At 36.3% G+C, this 24,351-nt stretch overlaps 2 protein-coding genes across 2 annotated transcripts in view; one reads left to right on the forward strand and one right to left on the reverse strand.

Annotated features, from left to right (window-relative positions):
* LOC120413627 (zwei Ig domain protein zig-8-like) overlaps window positions 1-24,351 on the forward strand; it is a 292,919-nt gene that overhangs the window by 153,750 nt on the left and 114,818 nt on the right. The window lies entirely within an intron of this gene.
* On the reverse strand, window positions 1,694-22,652 carry LOC120413595 (uncharacterized). Its single transcript, XM_039574503.2, has 7 exons — window positions 21,957-22,652; window positions 15,436-15,679; window positions 7,996-8,150; window positions 5,008-5,146; window positions 2,114-2,182; window positions 1,871-1,960; window positions 1,694-1,814 (listed from the first exon to the last, which is right to left on the reverse strand). Exons 1-7 carry the CDS (start codon window positions 22,454-22,456, stop codon window positions 1,725-1,727), a joined length of 1,287 nt encoding a protein of 428 aa, XP_039430437.1. The 5' UTR covers window positions 22,457-22,652; the 3' UTR covers window positions 1,694-1,724.

Genomic DNA, 24,351 nt, shown 5'->3' on the forward strand with positions numbered 1-24,351 from the left:
ATTCAGAAGCAAGGCCTACTAATTACACGATGTAGCAAGCATATGTCTCAAAGGTCAGGGTATGCTTTTTTATAGTAATTTTGGCCGCTGAATCCGAATCTGAAATCAAATTTCGTGTAAACAGTGATGTTTTGGAGCTACACCCTTTTGGAATGCTATTTGCGTGTTTAAGAGGCAGTTTTTGTAAATGCTCGGTTTGTTCTAGAGGTCGTATCGAGGTGCTCCGATTTGGATGAAACTTTCAGCGTTTGTTTGTCTATACATGAGATGAACTCATGCCAAATATGAGCCCTCTACAACAAAGGGAAGTGGGGTAAAACGGGCATTGAAGTTTGAATTTTCCGAGGATTTCGAATATGACAAAAGGGAGACTAAAAAGTGCCGCTATGGATGCCTACAGGACAATAACTAACGTTGTAAAATGTTTGTTATAGAAAAATCGAAAAACTATGAGAAAACTGCGATTGGCCAAAAAGTTATTACCGTAGGCTTATAGTCCATGAAATTCCCTAACTTGGTGTTGCTGGCTGTTGCAAAAAGATATTGAGGTTTAAAAAACCATTTTTTACAGTAATTTGCAAAAGCTATGAGAAAAAGTCAAACCAATCCTGGATGTCTATGGCTCATTTTGAAGTGCTTCAAAAGACCTTTCGAATGCATCTAAGAGAGTTGGAATTGATGAAGTTTTACGGAAATGCGAGCAATTTTAAGATTTTTTATGTTTTTTTCGACCTCAAACTTCAAAGCCCGTTTTACCCCACTTCCCTTTGTTGTAGAGGGCTCATATTTGGCATGAGTTCATCTCATGTATAGACAAACAAACGCTGAAAGTTTCATCCAAATCGGAGCACCTCGATACGACCTCTAGAACAAACCGAGCATTTACAAAAACTGCCTCTTAAACACGCAAATAGCATTCCAAAAGGGTGTAGCTCCAAAACATCACTGTTTACACGAAATTTGATTTCAGATTCGGATTCAGCGGCCAAAATTACTATAAAAAAGCATACCCTGACCTTTGAGACATATGCTTGCTACATCGTGTAATTAGTAGGCCTTGCTTCTGAATTCTGAGAAATTTTGAAAATTGGCACTTTTTTCCTCACTAAAACTCAAATATCTCGGCTCTGGAGTGTCGAAATTGCATTTTCTCAGAGGGAAAAATGTTCGCCATGAAATTTCCTACAAGCTGCATGTATTGGTTTTACTGGGAAAAATATGCTACCCTAAATTAAATGAACATTTCTGAAAAAAGTTTCGAAAAAATGCGATTTTTTCGACACAAATCCGCCTGGGAAAGTCCAAAAACTTAAATTTTGGTCCAATATTGATAGTGCATCTTAATCTATGGACAAAAACCTATCGTTTGAAGATAATACACACCTGATCGAAACAGTTTTTGTATTGATTCCAAGCGATTTTAGAAAATTTGTTCAAAAAAGTGACTTTTTTCAGTAAATCGACTAGGGGGTGCGAGAAAGTATTTTATTATTTTTTCTTGTCTAAGAAAACATTGTTCCTAACATCATAATCTATCATTTAAGAAGTGAGCACCTGAAATTCCTCGACATGACCTCAAAATGGGACAGGCTACTGCACATTCCAAGCGTTTCTACTGACGACGGTTGCATACCCAAAGGCGTTTGTTTTAACAAGTAATGTGTCCATTGAAGTGTTGCTTGGTGAAGTGCAATCAAATGATTAATTAAATTTGATATTGATATTTACTGTGGCACCATTTGCCAGTCAGACTTGTTTTGCGCAATATCAAATTGTAACAGAATCAATATGTAAGTGGTTACTGATCCAACCATCTGAAATGAATAAAACGTTAAATTTGATTAAGAAACATTATTAAACATAAGATTACATTGAAGATCAATCCATGGTCGATGCTGAACAGTCCACATGCGGTGAAATCCACTCTTTGCTGCAGCAGTTGCAATGAAAGCAGCTTCACCTAAAACAGTTTATCCTTTTAAATTTAGCTGAAATGAAAATTTCCCCCAAACTTTCCAATCAATCACCCAGCAGCGCTCAACCGAAAGCGACAGCCGGTGCAATTGAATTGCTGTAGTTTGGAGCTAAATAATTGACGCACGCAAATACTAACCATAGCTTTGGTGTCGCTGCATTTCGAGTGTATTCCCAGGCCGTGGATGAGGCACCCAATTTGTTGAGCCTGACGGAGCGTCACCGACCGTGGCCAAAAAGGGTTTTTGTTTTTCCGGGTCAACGCGTTTTCAGTTTCAAGCCGAGCAAAAAAGTGAAAAATAAAATAGATGAGAGAATCAATTTTCCTATTTTTCACTTCAGGTTTAACTAAAAAACTACAATATTGTTTTTTTTTTGTTCTAGATATTTGATGAAAAACTGCAACAAACCATTTCCCTTCTTTTTTTTTTAATTCACTACAATATTATTCGAAGTTAAACGATATTTCAGAGAAAAATCGAATGAGAATTAATTATAAATGATCTAGCAACATTGCCAAACGTTATGAGTAAAGTATACTCAATTGTAACTTTTAAAGAGTAAATTAATGTTTCCGGTATCGCCTTCCTGTGCATTGTAGGAAAGACATTTGAAGAAGTTTTTCTAATAACTAAAAAGTTTGATGTTCTGGCAACACTGTTTTTAGATACAGAAAAAATAAAACAAGCCAGATGTAGGCATCGAAATTTGAACAAATTAAGTTCACTTGTTCAACCAAGTTGCACAAAGCATTCGGTTGAGTGTAATTGAATTGCACATTCAAAATCGAAATCGAAACCAAACTAACCCCGACCAAACTTCTTCAAATTTCCTATCTCGGCATTCACCCATTGCCGGCGCATGAGTGATCTGCAAAAAGGATTTGCATGGTTTTGCATAAATTTGATGCCCAAATTTCGTACCAGCTCATCGTAAAATTGGTTCGATTGGATTTTGGAGCATCCATTCGGGGGATAGTTCGTCCCATATTGCAATACAATCTGTAACATTGATGCGTCGCAAACGAACCGTATGTGAACATCACACTTTGGTGCTGTGAATGTTGCATACGTTGTACCACCAATGGTCAATGGTCCTCTAGACTTGAACGAGTTTAGGTTTTCTGGTTATCCGTTCGATCTCAGCGAGAACAGTGGGTTCACTTATTTTCATCATCTATTACATAAAGAAATCAAGCCGGTGCCGACATTTTACATTTACACTAGAAGTAGTTAAACCTGATTTTATAATAAACCAAATTCCTATTAAATTTCACCCACAGTACAGCAGACCACCAACTTTTCACACACAATTTTGGAATGATTTCGCCATTAGGTGGAAATTTTTTTTTGAAATTAAATATGTCTTTATTGAACTTTCTTATAATAATTACATTTCATTTACATTCTAAGTGGTATGGCTACATGCTCTTCATCTTTGTTATATTTTTCGTTTTCTTATTAACTGTTCACATTCATTTATTTACTTCAAATTGTTTTACATTTTTGCATTGAATCGAATACATTTGGGTAAAAAAGAAAAAAACTCACTTTAACAACTAATCCTAACTTAAAACTAAGAAAGCAAATTCATTGAAATATTCAAAGTCATTAGAACGAGTAAACTACAAACTGTATTTTAAGATAAATCCTCCAAGCGTTCTTACTTGTTCCGCACGAGTTTTGCAACCACGCAGTGTTGTTGTCATCTCGATGAAAATGTTCATAAGTTCTTGTGGTGAAAACAGGTCACTACTGCCTTCATCTGTTGATGCTGGTTGGTTTTCCCTCGGTTGCTGACTGAAGCCAGGAGGTGTTGTATTCTCTGCAACTTTTGGCCGCTGATTCAACGGCAATGGCTGCAGATTTGGAACCACTCGAACAGATTCCGCTCCAGGTGACGCCAAAGCAGGAAAATCCACGTCCGTGAAAGTTGGTGGTGTTTTGCGACGATTTGGTTGGTGCCTCGTCGTCGCTTGCTGCCGAATTTTCACAAACTCAGCACGTTTTGGGCAGCTTCGATTCTTGGTCGAATGGTCGCCGCCGCAATTGAAGCATTTGGCTTCTATGTTCTCGTTGATTGTTTCGCAAGCTTGAGTTTTGTGCTCACCTCCGCAGGTTGCACAACGACTCTTGATGAAACAGTTCCTTCCACCATGCCCAAACTGCAAACAGTTCGAACATTGTGTCACGTCACGGTGCACTGGACGATAACGTTCCCAAGTCACGATGATGTTGAAAATTGCCCGAACTGCTTTCAGCTCAGACGGCGTTGTCGATCCTTTCTCGAGATGAACCAGGTACAGTTGATCACGATACTTGATGTCCTTGTTGTGTCTCGTCATCTTGAAGACTTCGATCACGTTCAACTTAAGAGTTTTGAGCTCTTCTTTCAGCACACTCACATCCATGTCGTACAGACCTCGGAGGACCTGTTTCATGGGGCGTTTACCTGGATCGTCATGGCTGTAGTATTCAATCTTTGTGTTGTTCAGGAAATCCCGAACGTAGTTGTAATCCTTTCTGGTAGGCAGCAGAATTTTGAGTCCATCAGCACACAAGCGAATGGATGCTCGTAAAGCACCAGATTTGATAAACCCGGTCAGCCACTTTCGCACCGAATCCGATGACGATGTTTTCACAAAAATGGGTGGCAACTTTTCCCGTCGTTCAAATACTTCCTTCTCGCTCACGTCTACAGGGAGGGTAGCGAACTGGTTTCCAGACGAATCTTGAGCGTCCTTGCTCAAACTGCCTGGCTTTGCAGGTAGCGCTTCGGCATTCTTTAGCTTTTTCAAATCTGCCGATCCTGCTGGTGAGGACCGCCTCTTTTTCTTGCCGTGAGGCATTTTTTGCACTTTTTAGCACTTTTTTGGTTTGTGAGGGACGCACGTCTGACTCGCTTCTCTGCTGATCGCAGACTCGCCATTAGGTGGCCGTTTTTGTCATCGCGCAGAACTTTGTTTGCATACATCCGGGCTTGTACATGGCCCGACCAACAAAAAAAAAACTCATGACCCGGTTTAGGACGTACCTCGTTTTTGGCGGAGTTACAACTGTTGCAGATTCGGAACACCCGATACGCGCAAACCATGGCCCACAGAAGTCCACTCAGCAGCGTCCAGGCGCGTTGAACCGCGTCCTCACTCGTCGCGGGATGGCGCAGCAAAAGCCTGCGAGAATGTACAGGTTATGTTCGTTACAATTCACCATCCCCGCTCGTTGGGTGGCGCTTCAATTTTGGCACATTTTGGCAGTTGGTTGGGCAGCATGTGCGGTTTTTTTGCGTGGAATTTAGATCGGATGATGGAGCGAGTTTCAGGACACAATATGATATTTTGCTTGGTTTGAGAACATTTTTGCAAGGAACGAGCTTTTGATCCGAATATGAAAATGACACAAGAATGGTTTGGATCTTTGATATCGAAAATTTGGAATATATTCCAGTTCACAACTTTAGGGCTATACTATGCAGAAGTTCCATATGAAAGTTAAATTCATATAACAATAATAATAATAATAATTCATCATTTTGAAAAGGCAATTTTAATCTCTTAAGCACATTTTGATAGCCTAAATTTTGTTGGTTATATTTTATATAAATTTCCATACAAACTTGGAAGCTATTCATACACAAGTGCTATGAAAATTTTTGATAATACAGATCATTCGAAGGGAATTTCTGATGGTTTAGGTACCTTTAGCAAAGTTGTAGGCTTTAAAAAAAACGTCATCAACTTGCCAAACATATACAAATGGTAAATCCGTATGAACTGGTAAAATCTTCTCTTCTTTTTTGAGATTTGTTTCCTGAATTTCATTTAAAAAAACAAGTAAATATCAAAAAACAAAAACAAAAACAAAAACAAAAACAAAAACAAAAACAAAAACAAAAACAAAAACAAAAACAAAAACAAAAACAAAAACAAAAACAAAAACAAAAACAAAAACAAAAACAAAAACAAAAACAAAAACAAAAACAAAAACAAAAACAAAAACAAAAACAAAAACAAAAACAAAAACAAAAACAAAAACAAAAACAAAAACAAAAACAAAAACAAAAACAAAAACAAAAACAAAAACAAAAACAAAAACAAAAACAAAAACAAAAACAAAAACAAAAACAAAAACAAAAACAAAAACAAAAACAAAAACAAAAACAAAAACAAAAACAAAAACAAAAACAAAAACAAAAACAAAAACAAAAACAAAAACAAAAACAAAAACAAAAACAAAAACAAAAACAAAAACAAAAACAAAAACAAAAACAAAAACAAAAACAAAAACAAAAACAAAAACAAAAACAAAAACAAAAACAAAAACAAAAACAAAAACAAAAACAAAAACAAAAAACAAAAACAAAAACAAAAACAAAAATAAAAACAAAAACAAAAACAAAAACAAAAACAAAAACAAAAACAAAAACAAAAACAAAAACAAAAACAAAAACAAAAACAAAAACAAAAACAAAAACAAAAACAAAAACAAAAACAAAAACAAAAACAAAAACAAAAACAAAAACAAAAACAAAAACAAAAACAAAAACAAAAACAAAAACAAAAACAAAAACAAAAACAAAAACAAAAACAAAAACAAAAACAAAAACAAAAACAAAAACAAAAACAAAAACAAAAACAAAAACAAAAACAAAAACAAAAACAAAAACAAAAACAAAAACAAAAACAAAAACAAAAACAAAAACAAAAACAAAAACAAAAACAAAAACAAAAACAAAAACAAAAACAAAAACAAAAACAAAAACAAAAACAAAAACAAAAACAAAAACAAAAACAAAAACAAAAACAAAAACAAAAACAAAAACAAAAACAAAAACAAAAACAAAAACAAAAACAAAAACAAAAACAAAAACAAAAACAAAAACAAAAACAAAAACAAAAACAAAAACAAAAACAAAAACAAAAACAAAAACAAAAACAAAAACAAAAACAAAAACAAAAACAAAACGACGTTCCGAGAAAAAACGCGATTTAATGTTTGATCTTGAATAAACAAAAACGAGGGCTTCAAATGTAAACAATAACAAACACGTTTTGTTTGGTTGACCATTCTGTGTATTGTTCTGAATTTTGGTTGAATTTGTTTGCCGGTGTCCCGAGTTATAATTACTTACACGTCGTCGCTTTCGTGCTAACTTGTCGTATGTCGATTTTGGGCCAAATTGAGTTAAGAACGCCATTTAGTGCGGCTCACAATGCCTCACCTTTTGACCCTCAAAGATCCCCAAAATTTAAATCCTGAGATATTCAAAAAAAACCGAAAAAAAACTCCGTGCATTGTTATCGCTCTTCATATGAAAAAAGTTTCAATCTTTTCGTGATTGACACAGCCTGAAAATTGATGTAAGTACGACAATTGGCGACGATTTCCGGTCAGAACGCGATTGACACATGAACGAGGTCGACGAAGAGTGACAATATTGCAGGGAGTTTTTTTTTCAGCTTTTATTGAAATTGGATTAAAAAAACACCTCCCATTTTAAAAAAAGGCCAATGACTGGTGTACAAAACTTACTTAAAACATGAAATTATATTGAAATTAAATTGAAACACCCTTTACAAAACCAGGATGCGTTTAGTATCTTGTGACTTGTATTATAATTATATTATATCTAGCAAATCGTGTATTTGAATCACAACAAGGAAAGTATATTTTTGGTTTTCACCTTCTGATTAAAACCCCCTTGTTCAATGCGATTCCAATTTTAATTCAAAATATTCAATGCTGATTAAAATCCGGCATTGATTCGAGATTGAACCTGTCGAACAAATTATTTAAAACCTTCTTTTTTACACCATTCGGTTTAAAAGCTGTGAAACAATCACCACCATTCATTGGGCGTTAGTGAATTATTAACCAACATGGTTCAGCAAAGTGCCACACCATAAACCAGTGACCAGTGCTCGCTCGGAGTGTCGCGAACCACGTGCTCAACCGTATATGCAAGGTGCATAATGTCCTCTTCCTGAACCTGGCTCCACCAACCTCGGGCACTTTCCATTACCTGATTGCTTTCATGGTGCAGTGGTAGAGCAGGGTCGTCACGGTGATGAACAGTGTTGCCAGCGTGAAAATCAACTGCACGCCGTACGCTTTATTCATATTGAGCGATAATAAATGCAAATGTGAGTATAAATTTTTAATGCTTTGAATAATTTCCTTCCGCGTGTAATCCGGGTCGGTCGATTCGAGTTTAATTATTCCGGTGATGGCCGTGGGTTTCTCTGCCGGTTGTGGTGGCGACCACCGGAGTTCCTGACCGTCACCTATGGTCGGAACCGGAGTGACCCGGTTCGATAAACGATGTCTTCCGGCGGCGGCGGCTGTGTCGTTTGTCATTGTGACAGCAGCAGCTATCGTTGTTATTTGATGGGATGAGGTATTACTAACTGGGTGAGTAGTGGGAGACCTGTTGGAGGAAGTGATTGATTAGTGGCATTGTTTGTTTTTTTTAATCTATTTATTTTGAAAATGTCCATTCAAAAATTTATGTTATTCTTTTAATGATTCTGGGCATATATTTCCAGTATCACTCAGGGAAGCAATAAAATTTGTCCCAACGATGGGCAGATCTGGCTCATAACCCGTTGTTCCATTTAGGATGCGGCTCCGATCTCCAAGAAGCATCAAACCAACCAACCAGCCAGAAGTAAAACTCTTCAACAAACCACCAACCAGTCAATTTGTTCTTACCGTTGATTCCGCCCCCGCGCCGAATGTCGTCGAATCGCGAACAGTCGTTTTCCGCGGAGTCGACGTTTTATTGTCTCGCCAGTACCACCCTCACCACCGCCAGTACCACAACCACGGTGACGTTTGGGATCGTATTTGTCTTGGCCAATTTCCACCGTTGACTTCGGTGGCGTCGTCGTCAGCTTCTTGAACGTCATTTCCTTAACGAAGCCATTGTTAGCGTTGGCAGTTGGGTGTGAAAGCGGTTGGAAAATGCGGTGGCGTCGGTTCTCGGTAACTTCGCCGTCGTGCCACCACAGCTCATTAACTTTCGACGCCATCGACCGGGGGGTGGATTCTCTGAGGAAACGAGATACAGAGCGTTTAAGTTACGTTTAAGTTCTTACCTCATTTCGGCCTACGATTATTTAAAATTGTTTTTAATTCTTCATCCATTCAAACTGTTAATATTCCTCATATAAAATTCTATGGAGAATGCAGGAAGCAAAATATTATAATTGGAGAACACACAGAAAAAAAATCATGGTAATATTACATCTGGAAAGGAGTACATCTTTTATGTCAGAAAAAATGTGTAATTTTCCCTCTGAAAATCTGTAATTTTACCACTTTTCTGTTGTAATATTGCTTTTTCAGTCTTAATTGAGGTAAAATTACATCATAAAAAAGGTAATATTCTTCCAAAATTACACCTTCCAAATTCACACAATTTTTTACTGTGCACCCATGGGAACCCTTCCTAATAAAGAATATTTTCGATTCAAAATATTCTATCGGTAAAAAATAGTTTTTCAGGATTTCTCGGAGTTCACAAGAAAAGATAGGCCCTTAATTTCAAGATATGCTGTAAATTTAGACGCTAAATTCAAATCTGGAATTTAATTTCATGTGAACAGTGAAGATTTGGTGTTACGCCCAGTTAGAAAGTAATTTGCGGTTAGCAGCAGTTTAAATCATTAGCAAGTTCGTTTATATCTCGGTTTGCGTTCCACTTTAATTGATATTTTACTGTAGAACTTATCTGGACAATGTTTTTTTTCTTTCCGATTGTCTTCAAAATATTGAAAATATCATTTTATAAATTGGCATTAGTTAAAAAAGAAAACTATAATATTATGAAGCAACTTTTGGATGTCAAATAAAAAGTATAAAAGTAAACTTTCTCACTAAAACTCAGATAGTTCGGCTCGGGAGTGTCGAAATTTCATTTGTTACACAAACATTTTCGTGATGAAATTTCCTACGAGCTGCATGCCTTGAGTCTACTGGAAAAAAAATGAGCAACTTCAAATTTAATGAGCATTTGAAAAAAAAATCATGTTTTTGGTATGAATCTGACTGGCAAAAGGCCAAAACTAAAATAAAGATCAAATATTTGTATTGCATCTTGATCCATGAAAATAAAAACCCTATCGTTTAATGACAACATGAGTCTTATGAAATCTTTTGCGCGCGTCTTGACGTTTTGGATTTTTGCTCCGCGTTTTTTCGCTCCGAATTTTTATATTATAGTTTTAAGTGAAATTTTAGTTCAAAATGTGTATTTTCCGGGATTTTGGTAACGGATTTAGAATTTCTGTTAGCAGAGGCGCTGAACAACGGAGTTTTAAATTGGTGGAGAGGAGAAGCGCAGTTGCCGACTGGCCCGGCCTCTTTGGCGTCGGTTTTCACGGTGGTTTTTAGTTTTGACACGAGTGTTTGTTGAAAAGTAGAGAAATTAGATGAATGGTCGTGGAAGGAGCCATATTTTATAGTGAAAACGGTTTTTTTTGGCGAGCACGCGTTGTACAAAAGGACCGCTTCTTGTGGATTTGGGCGATCTGTGAGGTGTCAAAAGACCGATGGCGGTGGTCGCTGTCTTGTTTGAGTTGAAATTTGATTTAAAATCCGAAAAAATGGTAATAAGAGACAATTTGGTGAAAAATTGGATTAAATTTAAGATGGCGGTTCGTCGGGAGCTGGGTCGAGGAAACTAGGCGGAAAAAAAGATTGTTTTGAGCGAGAGCGAGGAAGAATTTAAGTGATTGGCTTCGAAAGAGAGAGAAAGAGAGAGATATCAGAAAAGCCCGAGCAGGACTATGTTTTCGGAGAAGAGCAAAATCTGCGTGGAACTACGGAAAATCTCTGAGAGTGTTTGTCGGTAACGGTGTTTTTCGTGATTTGTAATGGTGAGATGGTGACTAACGGTCGTCGTCTCCGTCGTGCTCAATGAGCAGGTTTGAGGAAAAGAGAGAGGCAATTGCCGGAGAGACTGCTGCAGCCGCAATCAAGCGGCAGAATTTCAATGCCTACTGCGACTTTCGGGTGAGCTCGTTTTATGTTGTTCATGTGTGATCTATTAAAATGTTAACTAATTTAATTATCCTCGTTTCCACTCAGAAGATTAATAACTTGTATGATTTATACTTTAAGGTTTTACTAGTCTCTTATAGTTTAGAGGAAACTTTTCATTTTTACTTTTTTGAAGAGCAGTGTAACCTGAATCTGGAGAGATTTTCAAAACCTTGAACAAACATCTCGATTTTGAAAAAAAATATCCGTATTTTCATTGTGGACAATATAATACTTAACAGTTTTGTCATAACTCGCATTATTATATTTCCTTTCTGATGTTGTATAATATTTAATATTTAACATTCTCTTGTATAAGCTGTCATTTCTGTGTTTATGATCCATTTAAAATTTCAGAATGCAGTTCGCGGATCCATCTAGCGGCTGTATTTAACAAAATTAATTAAAAGCATTTGTTTTGAAATAGGTTTAAATTGTTATGTTGTATTTCATGCTCACTTAAGATAAAATAATGATAACAAATTAACAAATTGAATAATCTAATTTTCTATGTTATGTCTTGATTTTGGCTCTAGCATTAGTTAGCCGGGTCCGGTGGTTTAGTGGTTAGCGTGGTAGCCTCCAAACCCCAGTATGGCCTGGGTTCAATCCCAGACGGACCCGGTGGCATTTTTCGAGACGAGATTTGCCTGACCACGCCTTCTATCGGATGGGGAAGTAAAACGTCGGTCCATTAGCGTAAAAGAGGTTTTGAGTGACTCACCACACATAACCTTCGGACGCCTAGAAATGAGCAGAAACTTGCAACAGAGCCCACAAAAGACCCGGGGGTCGTTAAAGTGGATTGCTTTGCTTTTTTTTTATTAGTTTTGTTTGATTGTCTATCATAAACGAATACATTTTTTAATGGAATCAAAACTTTTTGATGCTTTTTAAGTTTCCAATTGCTATGAGTTTAATCAAATTAGTTTTAAATCAGCATTTTAAATTCTGGTTGTCGAAATTTGGACATGGTATAGCTTCTAACTAAAATTTGGATTTGACAAGTATTTCGAAGTTTGTTTGTTTATTCGTTTTCAATTGCCGCTGATAAAGTATGGTCTTGGTCCGATGTTTTTTTTCTAAATTTTTAAATAAGTAGTTGCATGAAAAAATATTATTGCATTTATTATCCTTATCCAAGTTCCTATCCCTTTTTAAAAACATTTATAAGATTCAATTTTAAAATAAGTTGTATGGGATTATTCAATATTTAGTACAAGAATTACTTCTAAAATAAGATCATTTTAATTTCTTTCTTTAATTAATTGATCGTTTTCAACTTCGAAACATTTGTTATGATCTGATTACATATTTTTATATTTAATATTTTTATTATAATTGTGACACTACTAGTTTTTTATTTAATATTTTACATTTATTATATTTATCATTATTATATTATACCATTACTATCTATATTTCATCTAACACCATTGTTTTTCAGGACCACGTTTTGTACCATCTGGGAGACTATTTAATGATATTCAGTAGTTATTTCTTGTTATGTCTCGATTTTGGAATCAGTAATATTTTGTTACGTAGTTTTCCAAGACTAAATCATTCGATTGGATGAATTGCCGTTTTTTAAGCATAACGTCATGATTCGAATTCCCGGACGCTTCGAAACCCGGACACTTCATCTTGTTTTATCAATTATTTGGATATAAGTTCGCATTATGAATGTCAAAACTGTGTTATTTGATGAATTCCAACATCAACTTTTATTTAAAGTTTGTTTGAACGCTGTAGTTAATGCCAACACAATTAAATACAATAAAATTATAAGTTTACCAAAAATGCGAAACATTTCACTTGAAATATTTCATAGGCGTTCGAAGCACCGGGAAGGCAAAGCAGAAATTTATGGTTTCTATTTTCTTAAATTCTAGCAAATTTTTATATAAACTGTCGATTGTTTTGATGTTAACAGCTTATTAGAGACCTAGAGAATGCCTTTTACTAACATTTCAGTCAAAATTTGTGCGATTCATAAGTAAAATCGAGTGTCCGGAATTCGAAGCAAAAGTGTCCGGATTTCAAATCAGCTTTTATCAGTGTCCGGGATTCGAAGCACAACAAGTCATTTTAATTTTAAAATTCTGATGATAAATTGTTAGAAAAGACATATTTTGCATGCACTTTCTTGAAACTGACTGTTTATACTACATCCTGATGATTTTCCTACATTTCCAACATATTACATGATTTTTTGCCAACTATAACAAAAATGATATGCTACTAAGTGTCCGGATTTCGAATCATGACGTTACATAGTTTTGTTTTTTGCCTAATTTTTTTAAGAAATTATTTTTGTTTTCAATGGCAATATAAAATTCCTGCTTCCAAAATTGGGAGAGTTGTATAAATCCTAGGCTTTGGAAGCTGTTTCGAAGCTTTTGTCAGCTAGCCTCTACAATTCCATCAGCTTTTGGTATATTTAATTTAACGAGTACCTTAATTTTCTTTTTACTTTAATTTCTTATTTCGATTTATTTTATAGAATATTCCATTTATTTATGAAGATTAAAAAGAATGAATGCTTCGAAACAATTTGTGAAGTTCTATTGCATGTATTGATACTTGATCTTTTATTTGTTTTACATTATATAATTGCTAATTGTTTTCATTATATTATATAACCCATATTTCAAACGCCTAATAACCCCCAAAAAAATACTAACCCCTCTCAAAAAATAATCCCAGGGCCTTCATATATTTAATGGACTGGATGAGGGAGTCGTGGATCGCCTGGCCCAAGTCACATGAAAGTCATTGTCTATTTAATCATATCATAAGAAATTGTTGGATAGAAAATGATAATCTTTTAAGGTCCTTAAGATATAAGTCGGTTACTAACCAAACCGTCTCAGTTGAAACATACTGTGGTCATGGCCAAGTCCTGCCAAGACGGGGGTACTAATACATACATACATACATACAACATGAGTCTTATGAAATCTTTTTATGCATGAATTCCAAACGTTTTTCAAGTATCACAACATAGTGAATTCCTGAATTTTCGATTTTTTTAAATTTTTTTTTTAGGGACTGAAAACGGTTTCGTTTGTGTTGGAGTTTAGGATTACGCTTAATCTGGTACCAGAGATATACATTTTTGAAATAAAAAGTTTTTTGGAAAAAATCTGAAATATTTGTAAACACACTTTATCCTCAAAAATCATTTTAGAGATTCAAAATAAAATTTGCCTCTTTTGGTAAAAATCGCATTTTTCAAGTACGGTGTTTGAGCTGAGAACATTTCCACGAATTCCTTTTTTTGACTTTGCTGGTTGGATGTCCAAATACAGCCTCTTAAAGTTTGAATTTCTCGATAAATTAATTTTTCTCAGTGTCATCCAGTAAACCCTCATTTTCAAACTCGCGAAATCTCGGAAACTACTCATTTTTAATGGATAGTATCGAAATTTTATAATTTGGCATAACATTTCCCAAAATAAGTGAATTTGAACCTCATAAAAGGTAACTCTTAATTTGAAACTATTTTTTTAGTAATCATAACAAAATTACACAAAAGTTTATTTTTTAAACATTGAGAATCAAACCTATCGATTTAAACACGGATGACCAAAGTATGCCTGAGATCGTGCAAAATGACCCTTTGACCCATTTGTAAAGTGATTTAATAATCTTTCAAATAAAGGTTTTTGTAAATCTTGTATATTTTTTGTTAATATAACAGAAATGGTTTATTTGTACTTTTTATCTCGATTATATGACATTATTTCAGAAGATCAGACAACCCTATCAAAAGTTATGAGCACTGAAGTATTAATCTAACAATAATCAGAGGCTGTATCTCAGATATTTTGAAGAAAATGTTGTCCAGATCTATGATTATTGGAGGTCAAATACTGGTCAAATATGTAACTATTCGATTTTAAGCGATTTTAAGCGAGAGAAAAATCTCCAGAAAAAAGGGTTGCTTCTGAAATGTTGAGAAAGAACCCTTCTTTCATGGTGCCAAATAATTCTGTGCTCTCTTATGCTAACTAGATAGGAAATCCAGCAAGCTTAGCACAAGATAGCACAGAGGCATCAAAATATCAAACCTGCCGAATTTTTTATCTTAATGTTCTCGAAAAATACACCGTGATAGTAAGCAATCTGTCGAGTTCTGAAACTGAACAGAACTGGCATTTCGTTTCACCTTAATTAATAAATATATGTGTATTTTTAACGTTTATTTGTAATTGCTTTTTTTAGACTAATAAACCAATGTGTCAAGCAAGTTCGATCACGACAAAATGCTTACCTTGTGAATTTTGCATTTAACGATTGAGTCAAACAAATGAATCTTAAAATCAAAAAAATTTCCATTTTCCCCGAGAACTACTCACCCCAATTCGCGGCTCCTGCTGTTGGTGGTGGTGCTGGCGAAAGCTTCGTTTAGTTCTGCGCCCCGCTCGTCCAGCTCGTTAAGCCGCGCCAGAAGTTGGTTGATGAGCTGCAAACGCATTTCGAGCAGTTTGACGTAACCGACAAACTGGGACTCGCCCACGACACTGGTTATCAGGGTGATGTAGCACTGCGGCAGGCAGAACTCGGACGCGGGCTGGTAATCGCTCAGATACATTAAACAGTTGAACCACTCGAAAACCCCGATCAGCCCGGCAATGAGCGCCGTTTGGATGCAAATGAGTCTGGAAAATGGTAGAAAGATACCCATCGTCAGTTGTCACTAATGTTGCTGGTGATGTTTCGGAAACTAATTAAAACATGGTTCAATGGAACGGTAATGATGGGTTCTGGTGGGTAATGGAGACAGCGAACTCTAACAGAGAACTGTTGAAGTGCGCATTATTTTAGTTGAATTGGGTGCATGTGGTTCTGGGAACGAAGACACTTCTGGCGTCATCAACAAGGATTAGTTTCAAATGAAGCGTGGATAAAACTTTTATAAAAATCAGGGCTGTGGAGTCGGAGTCGGAGTCGGAGCCGGAGTCGGTGGAGTCGGGTCTTTTTGGGGACCTGGAGTTGGAGTCGGAGTCGGAGTCGTCAAAACTCGAATAGCTGGAGTCGGAGTCGGAGTCGGAGTCGGCTAAATTTTTTGAGCTGGAGTCGGAGTCGGAGTCGGAACCGGAGTCGAACATTTCTGATAAACCCGGAGTCGGAGCCGGAGTCGGAGTTATCCAAAATTTATCACAATTAATGAACTTATTTACTGTTCAGTATTTCGTCGCTTGTGTGCTATCTTGTGACACATCCTATAGTTTTACAGCAGACGTGTCACAAGATAACACACAAGCGACGATTTGTTATAATTCAGGTTAATTCCTGTAATATATTTTAAATTTATTTTATAAATTGCTTGCACTGCGTTGACATTTTTTTTTATTTAATTTATTTGTTGGTTCAAGATATTTATCAGATGCCATTATGTTTTAAAGCACTTTTATTATGATTGGATTGTTCTTATAGTGTTTTTTCACTTTGATCACTAAATTATAACCTGTTATCCTCTCTTGCCCATGTTTGTAGTGTCATAACTCATAAAATACAAGCTCTTCCCGGCAAACTTCGTCCTGCCCTTATAAGGTTTCCTGACGTTTCTTGCTTGTTTGGTAATTCAGCCTCCTGTGATCAAAATTTGATTTTAAGTAACTTTTCCCATACAATCTGCAGACTTTCCGGAATCGGTTTCAGAGTGGCCAAAGTTGTCACTTTTTGGCGTAAGAACCTTCCTTGGACTTATACGAACCCAACGCAACAAAAAGCACCTCGATCCGAAGCTCCGTATTGAACTGATTCGCGTTCGAACAACACCGTCGAAATTTTTTATATATATAGATTAAACAATTGTTGTTGTGTAGTCAAATTTTGAAAAATATTCAATTGATTTTTACTGCCTTTTTTGCTTTTATTTATGTGTTTTATTAGTTCAAATTGAACCAAATTTTATCAAAACCTATCTAAAAAAAAGTACACACCCAGTCATCATTTTTCCGGATAGTTATTGTCTTGAAGGTTCCAAGTTGCACTTAATTTTTTTAAAAATAGTTATGAGGTACATTAAAAAAATCAATGAAAAAATAATAATCACCGTATTTTATAAATCCGGAAAAATAAAGGTTCACTATCAGCACTTAACAAAAATGATAACGTTTTAAAATCATTTGTTAAATTGACAGTATTACTTCACCAAGTTGGTGGCACCAACAAGTTATCAACTATTAAATCAATCTATTACTTGGAACTTACAAAAAACAAAACAAACTGTCGTGTTGAAAAAAATGAAACTGAAAAAAATACCAAAAATAAGTGGTCACCATTTTATTAATAACCATCAAATAAACAAATATACGAGTGTTGATCCTTAAAAATATCATTGAACAAATCTTTTTTTCAAATACCATAAATCTTGGTAACATTGAAAAAATCTAAATTATTCGCTCTACAGCATTGGCGTTCTCGATTGCGAGATTTCTACTCGAAACTAGGTGTACTTCAAAACAAGAGTATTTGAATAGTACTATTTATCAATGTATTCATAATTCTAGGCAGTTAACTTCCGAAACATTTAAAAACTTGTTGAAAACTACTTCTTGCGATAATCTGAACACTTCTCTATCAAGCTTTCATATTATTGTGTTTGTATCAAATTCGTACTTATCATTTCCCTGGTTTACGGTATAGGGACGTGGCGTTACATCGTGCTGCCACCTGTTTTTTTGAGGTGCACGAGTGGAAAAGTGCTGAGTCATCGTCTTAAAATAGACGGCGTCCTATCTCGCCCAGCAAAATTAAGTCGATAAAGTAGTCGGTTTCGATGAGAAAAAGTGGAAAACGTGGTCTAAAAATAGCGACGCCATCCCCCTATTCACGCAAGTGTGAACTGAACATGTGAGTGATGTTATGAATACAATTTTTTAGGTATTCTCAATACTGAGCAGGTTTCGGAGTCGGAGTTGGAGCCGGAGTCAAAAATTTGTTGAAAGCTGGAGTCGGAGTCGGAGTCGGAGTCGGCTAGAGTTGGTAGGCCGGAGTCGGAGTCGGAGCCGGAGTCGATTCGAGCTGAATGCCGGAGCCGGAGTTGGAGTCGGAGTCGGCTTAACTCAGAAAGCTGGAGTCGGAGTCGGAGTCGGAGTCGTTCGAAATGTGACCCGACTCCGCAGCCCTGATAAAAATAACCAGCGATTGGTCGCGAGTGTGGTTTAATGAGGCACATGCATTTTGAGCAACAACCCCAGCAACATTATTTAACTCTAAAAATGGATCCGGCAAAGGTGCAAAATGCACGAAATTTTAAAATGATTTTTTTGTTGTTCTAAATGAAAAAATAACCTTTCTGGGTCTGGGTTATAAAGAAGTTTTTAAAGCTATTTTAGTTTTTTTTTCGATGAAAAAATAAATTATTCCAAGAACTAAGAAATTTATGAAGATTCATTTTTTTAAATGAGTTTTATGTTATAGAAAGAATATTTATACGAGAATGATGCCTTTCCTTTTTATAAGATTTGAATATTTGAATGAACTAAAAGGAAAAGATAATCTCTATTAATTACATTACTTTCATAAGATTTAACCTTCTTTTTCCAAAACACCAACAATAATTTTTTCTTTGGAATATTTAAATCTGAGAAATTTAGTTTGGAATTGAATAATGGAAATAAGCGTGAATATAAAAAAGGAAACTCATCAACCGATTTTTTTTTTGCTTATGGCACCTGGTTAGCCTGAAAATTTGAGATAATATAAAATTTTAAAAAAATATTCAAAATAAAATTTTCCATCTTATCATACATGACTTTATTTATTTATTTATTTTTTGCATAAAAAAAGCTTTCTTATTGTCGCCTAATGAGCCCTCATTTTTCATTTGATGATAACACGAAAATCAACGGTTTGATTTTCACTGTCAAAAAAGAAACAATTGTGATATTTTCTGCACATTTGACATACAATAGTTTATAAATTTTTGAATCTAGTATTATATTTGAAAATGTTTTACTTGCTTTTTTGTCATTCTTGAACGATGAACTTTTCTGTACCAAAAATAACAGAATCGAATAGTAACATTTAAAAAAAAAAAAAAAATGCTGATAAATTCTACTTTTCAGCACTTGTTTCGAAAAGTAATACTTTCCAACATTGTTTTTGAATTGACAAAATACATTAACATTTGAATTATAATTCCACTCAAAGAAAGTTTTCCGGAATTCGGTTTAAAACGACAAAAAAAAGTATTCTGGAATCATTTTCGTGAACAACTTGTTTAGAGATACGCCACGTTAAAATATTAGTCTCGAAAAGTTGAAGGGAGCGTGCTGCAAAAGACGTCACGAAAAAAAAGTTTCCCTTGCAAATTTTGAGTTGCGTATTTAATGGGCGGACTCTGACGAGGCCCACTTGCCATCTGCCGGTGGATATGCGCAACTCACGAAAACTGTCATGTTAGGGGACGGCTGCACTTCACTAAGTTTTTCTTCATAAAATTCAAGTTTTAACGGTAGTTGCTCTCAAAAACTGCAATTTTCACAATAAATTTAACGATAAACAAGTCTATTAAAAAGTATTGTTGAGAAAAATGTTCTTTAACTAGCAACAATTCAAAGTTACTACGCATAAAACATTGAAACAACAAATATCTACTATTTTGCCTTGCTCACTGAGGTAAGGCTATAATCCTGCTCTAAAAATGAACTTTTTATCAAAAGCTCGAAGACCCAACTTCATGTATACATATCGACTCAGCATCGAAAACTGAACAAATGTCTGTGTGTGTGTATGTGTGTGTGTGTGTATGTATGTATGTGTCAAATATTCTTGCCAAGTTTTCTCAGCACTGGCTGAACCGATTTTGATCAAACCGGTTGCATTCGACTTGGTTTATGGTCCCATACATCGCTATTGAATGGTTTGAAGTTTCGATAAGTAGTTCAAAAGTTATGTATAAAAATGTGTTTTCACATATATCCGGATCTCATTTATATGCATGTAAACGATGTCCGGATCCATCATCCGACCCATCGTTGGTTAGTTAATCGAGAGACCTTTCCAACGAGCCCACATCATTGAAGATCTGACAACCCTGTCTCGTGTTCTGACCACTTAAGTTATATCTGTGTACTTATTTTTCTGGACCTAAAAAAAATAGCTGAAATATGTTTCTAAACCACTCATATTACCAATTGTTGGTAAAAAGTGAGGAAGGCATCAACCACAAAGGTGGATTAAGTTAGTTTTTACAATAAAATGACTCTGCGCACTTTTGTACCAAGTGCCACGTTGGAAGTATACACGACTCTGCCATCGAAGAAGCATTTAAGCTCAACTGCAAAATTCGCCCTGTGCACGTTTGTGCATGCATGTTTGTGCTACAAATCACTGTTCAAGACACACTTGTGCTAATTGCAAGCATGATTTTTTTCGTAATTTACCTGCCATTTTTTGCATTTCAAAATTTTTCATATTTTACCATGTCTTTAAGTTATGTCAGGAGCATACTTTAAAATTATTAGGACAATTGTTTGTCGAATAGTTTCTCAGAAACAGTAATTCAAAGTTAAAAAATCGAATTTCTCGTAACCACCAAAATGTCAGTTAGTATAAGAGAGCACACAAGCATCGAAATATCAAAATATGTTATATCCAAGTTATTTCCGTCTGCTTTGGAACAAAAAAGTTTTTGTAGTGCTGTACAACGGAATTTTATAAAAGTTCAAAATATTTGCTGAAGATGATTTTTAAAGCAGAAAAAAGATTTTACTTCCCCATCCGATAGAAGGCCACACAGCAAAAAATCCGATGGTAGAATCGCATGCAAAAGCATGCACATCACCTTCGTCAAAATAAACACTTAATATTACACGCTGCATGTACAATTTTTGCAAACACAAAAAAAAAAAGTTGCAACCGACGGGATTCAAACCCATCACCAACAGTAAGGACTGGCACCTTAGCCCACTCGGCCGTCAGACCGATGAAAACCAGCAAGGATAAACGCTTATATGAGCTTGACATTTCGGTCAATTAGGTTTCCCATACTGATAAGCTACATATTTCAGGGTGTAAAATCAAATAAAATTGCATAAAATAATGCAATATTTATTTTACACCCAGGCCTTTTACATGCAGCGGGGTTACTACTGTTTTAGCTGTGCAGGAGGATAAGGCGGGAATCGAACCCGCGCCCCATAGCAACTTAGGGATCGGCAGCCGAAGCCGCTAACCACCGCGCCACGAGGCCCTCGAGGAGGAGGGCATAAATTTTTTAAATTATTTGCAGCGAACGAACACAAAAGAAAATAAAAAAGGTAAAATTGTTTCTCGAAATAAGTGAATTTGAAATATTTACATGCGAATTCTTTTTAACATGACTGCAAAAATTGATTTGAGACTCTGCAACTGCATACACCCAGAACTGGGCATCGGTATACGAGAGGATAAAGAGCACGATTCGGTAGTAAAATGGTACTGTGTGCGGACGGAGAGGATAAATCCTGAAATTACCGTGAGTACTTTACTCATGGTTCATTTTCAAAAAAAGTTCATTTATCAAAACTTTCCTCACGTTTATTTTCGTGAGGACTATCCTCTCGTTCTTTAACTTTGGGTGTACTATTTTGCCAGCTGTCCATACAATAATGGTACGAAAATCAAAAGTTCCAGATCTTTTCCTCTTATTCTTAACTATTACAACGATAACGATTGTATGGAGACTTGTATGGGTGACCCAAAATAGCTCTTTGGTCATAGGGGAGGTCCCCAAAAAAATCGAGACAATTTAAAATTACAAACAAAAACCATTTACGAAATTTGGAGAGAATCACTTAGCGAACAACTCTATTTTTGCAACAAATGTCAATAGAAAAAAGAATAACATTGTATTGAACTTTTAAGGATTGAACAAAAATATAACTTTTGATTTACGGCAGCTTTCAAAAGTAACTCCTCATTCGTTCAGCTTGCCTCGCTTACCTCTTCCAACGCGCGTTGTTAACACTAATCCCCAGCTGGCGCTCGAAAATCTCGTCCACTTCTACGAGCGTCCCCACGCTGGCCACGAGAATCCGTTGGTTTCCGATGGCACCTGCGACCAGCACCCAGTACAGTCCGAGGCCCGAGTACCGACTGTAGACGTCAATCATCACCGACACAAAGTTTCCTCCCTCGCCGTTCGGCGCCGTTCCGTTGACCGGAAGTGTTGCTCCCTGGCCGCCACTCCCAGCACCGCTGTTGCTCCCGTTGAAGTCGTCATTGTAATTACTGTAGAGATGGAAGCTGCCGTACAGGACGAGCGCCGCCAGGGACTGGACCGTGCCCGGGACGGACGGCCGGGCTCCTTTATTGGGGCCATAAATCAGCCGGAACGGACTCAGCGAAAGCACCTTCGACACTAAATACAGCGGCTTGAGGTGTTTTATGAGGCCGTCGTCGGAATTTGCACGCGGCCCGCCATCGCCGTCGTCAACCTTCATCACCCCGACCGGAACCGGGCTGGACCCGGGTTCAGAATATAGTTCGAGGTGGGAAAAAAGGGTTGCAAGCAAAAAAATGAAAACTCACACTGCAGAAATGAATCAAACACGCGCACACGCTTACGGCCCCGGAACGGTAATGAACTTTGTTGAAGGCGCGAATGTCCCCCAGGATGTCCGCGCGGAGCCCTCACGCCCATTCGCGTCCGGCAACGCTACGGTCAGTCGGGATGGAATAGGGCTGCCAGGGGTCACAATTCGGAATTGCGTCCCCTCTCTCTGTAAGTAAGTGAGTGAGTAAGTGAGTGTGTAAGTATCCAAGTGAGTAAATAAGTGAGACAGTTTATAAATGAGCAAGTGAGAGAGTGATTAAGTGAGTGAGTAAATTAGTTAATAAATGAGAGAGTAAGTTCGTAATTGAATTAGTCTATGAGTTTATGAGTGAGTTAGTGCGTGAGTGAATAAGTAACTGAGTGAGAAATTTTGTGAATAAGTGAACAAGAAAAGTGAGTTAGTGAAGGGTGAATGAATAATTTTTTAATGAGAAATTTGTGTTTAGTGAATTTAACTGCAGTTAATAAACGGTTCAACAAGTATTCATATTTCCAGTCCTAACCACCCTAACCACCTGAATAGCGACCTCTACGAGCCAGGAAAATTTAATTTATGGACAGCGACTATGTTTTATGACCGTCCAGAGCTGATCCAATTTAGCGCCTGTCAAAAGAGGGGGAAGGGGGAGGGGAGGTGCTGAAGGAAACAACAAGTCAAAGTCGGGAAACGGAGGGTGGAAAGTCCGATCCGAAATCAGGATTAATATTCATTTAGATTTGGTAGGGTCCATTTTTCACTTTTTTTGGTGTTGTTCATTGCCATTTATCGCAGCTGAATGGGTGAGTGGAGCAAGGAAGGAGGTAAATTAAGGACAAGGGTGCCAGGATTATTTTTTGCCTGGACGTCGTTGGTTTGGTGCTAACGGTCAATTTTGCGGGCGGAAATTCGAGAAGGGTTCAATTAGCCAAAGTTTTTGTAAACCAATTTTTCGCCGTAATTTGATTCTGATTTGAAAAATGTGTAAATGAAGAGATGTTGAGGGATAGAGATGGTAAAAAATCAAGCAAATTCAAATTAGTTTTATTAAGTAATAACTAAATCAAAATTATGCTTCAATTTAATTTATCCAATCAATCCCATATTACCATTGATGTCACGTTGGGCCCAGGGGTGATACCCGTCATTAAATTTGTTCTTCACTTGTAGACCTGGAGCCACAACATGATTTGATGATTTATTATGACAGTTGCAATTATATTTAAAGTTAATTTAGTATTCATAATTGCAATTAGGGGAAATTCTCGTATGTTTGGCAGGTTAAGCACTCGCTCCTAACTCCATCCAATTTGCTGATTTTCACAATTTAAACAACTTATTTTGTCAAACTATTGATAGAAGCTTGTTTTCTCACTTCCTATTGAACGATTTATTACTCGATTTCAGTTGAAAACGCTTTTTATGAGCTGTAATCGAATGTCAAACAAGGGAATGATGAAACGAGAGGAATCACAAGTTCAGGTGTAAACCGAAAACACGATCAAAAATTTAAATGGACGGATAAGGCTGTTTACTGCTTGTTTAATTTTCGGTGTACAGGACGCCGCACTATTTAATCATTTTCTGGCGTATATTTAATTTTGCAGCCCAAAACCAGTTATTGAGTTGAAAAAATAAAATTATTTTTCAAATTTTGGTTTCTTGATTTGTGTGCACCTACGTCAAAGACCAAGATTGTTTACTTTTTACTCTTTGGTCTGACAGTCTTGGTCTGACAGATTTGGTCTGACAGCTTTATCATGGATTTTGGTCTGCTCTAGACGAGGGATAGGAAACAATGGAAA

The sequence above is a fragment of the Culex pipiens genome, chromosome 2 (assembly GCF_016801865.2).
Source record: "Culex pipiens pallens isolate TS chromosome 2, TS_CPP_V2, whole genome shotgun sequence".
NCBI classification, from domain to species: domain Eukaryota; kingdom Metazoa; phylum Arthropoda; class Insecta; order Diptera; family Culicidae; genus Culex; species Culex pipiens.

Bases quoted from the DNA above. Each gene is read 5' to 3' on its own strand.
- LOC120413595 (XM_039574503.2), bottom strand. From the start codon at position 22,456: ATGAAGGTTGACGACGGCGATGGCGGGCCGCGTGCAAATTCCGACGAC. The intron at 8,151-15,435 runs GCAGAACTAAAC...TACACGCGGAAG, and splicing joins ACGAGCTGGACGAGCGGGGC to GAAATTATTCAAAGCATTAA. The intron at 1,961-2,113 runs GTTAGTATTTGC...AAACTGTTTTAG, and splicing joins GCAGCGACACCAAAGCTATG to GTGAAGCTGCTTTCATTGCA.